Here is a 3060-nt window from a genome sequence, read left to right on the forward strand (position 1 = left end):
GGGAGCTATATATTACATGATGAGGGAAGTTCTCTCAACTCTAGAAAGTTACTTTTTTCTTCTTCTTTTTTTCCGAATATTACATAGTTAATATTCTGTAGCTTATCGTATTATCCTTTATATATTAAAATCTTTTCAAATTAACCTAAGGGTCTAGGAATTCTTATGTCATTTGACACTGACTTTGGCTGACACAGTGTGTTATCTTAATAATAGTATAGATATCTAGCTGATAATGAAACGGCCAACCTAGTACAAGCCAGAGCAGGGCAAAGAACAGAACTGCTGTACTGATTGATGGAAGTAAGAATTCAACAGAAAGTGATTTATGACAACATTTTATTGGAGGAAGGAAGAAAGAAACGACAACATAGGCGCAAGAGTTTTGCCTCAACTCAACTACATCCAGCCTTGAAGAAAATGAACTCAGAAGAAAAATAAGCATATATCCAGGAATTATTGTAAAAGATAAGCATGCATCAGCTCTAAGCCAAAGCGTGTTACACCAAAACCGGAGTGACAGCCTCATCTATATAGTAATTGCCCTGCATTATTTCCTATATTAGGCAATAATTTCATTAAAGTGCCATGCAACTGCACCCCTGTTAGAGGCAACAATCACTTTAAAGAGCTCTATTCGAAGCATGAGCTGCAATAGAAACCATATTGTTTGTGATTCATAGACAGGAAGATCGATGTAGCATTTCGCAAAGCTACATAAAACCTGGACATCTAATTCATGGTTATCCTAATAATAGAACACTCCAATAATTAATCTCTAAGAGAAAGTAGAATATCAAACTAAAGAGGATAGAGGAGTTCGATTGAGAGAGAGTACATTGAGGCATTGAGGTGTGAGCCACCCAGGACGCAATCCGAACAGTTCAGCATAATGATCTGGAGAGAGAGAGAGAGAACAAGTCAAATTGAGAAATTGAGAAATGAAAAAGAGGTGAAGGAAGGAATTGGTACCGCGAGACAGTTGAAGCGATCGACGGATGATGAAGGCGTAGAAAGCGGCGGCGTAGAGAACCAGAAATGGCAGCTCTCTCATCTTACTACCCCTACTAGTATTGCTGCGTTTCAAATCCATAGCGACTCAACAACTTTCTTTCTTGTTAATTCCACAAAATTAATACACCCCTTTCACCCAACCCTAGAATTTTATATTCAATTTTCCGACTTTACCCTTGATAAAACCGGAGACCGTCACCAACTGTCAGCTAACAGAAGCGTGCAGTACACGCGCTGTTAGTCCAGTTCCAAACAATAGACAGTAAAAACTGAATATTACCATCCTTTCTTTCTCTTTGTTTAGTTGGGTCTTTGTCCCTGCGACCTGCCTGTACCCCTTCTCCTTCATTGGTTCATTACAAAGCCTCGTTTATTTCCCGATTTCGAAGTCCAGCACGGTGAGAGACTCCGGGAGGGAGGGAAACCATTGAGGAGATTTAAGGACAAGTCGAGGTAGCGGAGGTTCTAGAGGAGTCGGATCTGGGCCGCAGAGTGGGATAGGCCGAAGAGAGAAGAAGAATGGAATGGGTTCTTGAAAATGAAGCTCTGGGTTCATCCTTCTGGTTTTAAACTGGAGAATTGAGAATTTGAGATGATTTTTTTGAAAAGAAATTTGAGATGATTGTGATGATGGAAAGAAATTTGAGATGAATGTAAAACCCATAAAAGAGGAGGGCGAGCAATCGGGTTACCATTACTTGGGTCTCGATCTAGTGGATACTACTTTCGAATGGAAGGAAGAAACTCATTCCCAGTGGCCAGTTAAATGTGGACGAGTGTGGAGGGGAGGCGGCCAAATGGGTTGTTTGTTTCTAAGGTGAAACCCTTCCCACAAGTCCACAACGCGTCTCCTTCTTCTTTTTATTTTATTTTTTTCAAAAGGAAACGACGCCGTTTTAATATTATTAATGTTGTCTTCTTCAACCTAATAAATTTTAGTATTTGGTTTTTTGTAAGAGGAACACCGTTTACGAGTGTGAATTAGGAGAATCCAACCGTTGGATGAGATGGGAGTGATACCATAAACTTGGGTAAAAATTTATTAATTTTTTTTACTTTAATCTTTACAGTCAAACCATTGAATATTTATAAATTAATAGGTTGACCAAAGTAGAATCTATTAGATCAAGACCCAAACAATGACAAAATGGGTGAATTTTCTACCACAACCGTGTTTCAGTATACCGATCACATCATACGATCGATCAAAAAAATGTTGTTTTATCGGTATAGTTGGTTTACAAATATATAGACTCATAAATGAATCGTTCCTTTCTGTCCCTCAAAAACACTCCTGTAGGTGAGTGGGCTTGGATTTACTGGTCACTCATGTCTTCCTAATCCTAATTTATTGATTTGTAACGTACTAGCTTACCTGTGTGTGTGTATATATTCAAGCTTCTATAATTTATTTGTATTTTATCATTTTCTCTAAATCGTTTTTTGCTCTTCTCAAAAAAGATTCGGGATTTTGAACACCAAATTTGGAATACCATCATAATGTTTAAGAATTATTATTGCTTAGCCAGGGAGATTTGTGACTGGCTTTTTTAAGTATTAATGTAACAATTCATACATTGTAATGTTATTTAATAAGATTCTTGTTTAGAATCTGGCCCTTCTAATGTGAATTATGGCTACGCCACTGATCATACTGCGAGGAACTGGTGACCAAATTATTTTCCTCGTTAAAACATTACGACAAGGAAATATCAGTTTTCAGTGACTAATTTGTTCCTCGCAAATCAGTTTTTCTGTTGTAGCGGGGTTTATACACATGAATTTGTCATGATAACATGCTGGACTTGCATATAAATAAATTGTATTATTACGTTTTGTTATTGGCCTTGATCACATGTTATCAGCTTAATCGATTTGGACTACTAGGTTAACCTTCAATACATATAGAGCAAATAGTTTTGCAACAACCTAGGCAAATTATAAATCTTTTATGGTCATTGTTTTTGGGTATGCGCGTATATGTCGTATCAGTTCAATGTGAGCATAATAGACCAGGAAATAGCTAAAAGAAACATGCTCTTCTTT

At 37.3% G+C, this 3060-nt stretch overlaps 1 protein-coding gene across 1 annotated transcript in view; it reads right to left on the reverse strand.

Moving 5' to 3' along the window:
- Positions 1-1847, reverse strand: part of LOC101311629 (putative membrane-bound O-acyltransferase C24H6.01c-like) — a 10835-nt gene extending 8988 nt beyond the window's left edge. Inside the window, exons 1-2 of the mRNA XM_004308512.1 lie at positions 973-1847; positions 803-897 (exon numbers count right to left, since the gene is read on the reverse strand). Coding sequence (XP_004308560.1) covers positions 803-897; positions 973-1093 — 216 coding nt within the window. The 5' untranslated portion in view covers positions 1094-1847. The remainder of the gene's footprint in view (positions 1-802; positions 898-972) is intronic.
- Positions 1848-3060: the final 1213 nt, after the last annotated feature.

Source organism: Fragaria vesca, linkage group LG7 (genome assembly GCF_000184155.1).
Source record: "Fragaria vesca subsp. vesca linkage group LG7, FraVesHawaii_1.0, whole genome shotgun sequence".
In the NCBI taxonomy this organism is placed as follows: domain Eukaryota; kingdom Viridiplantae; phylum Streptophyta; class Magnoliopsida; order Rosales; family Rosaceae; genus Fragaria; species Fragaria vesca.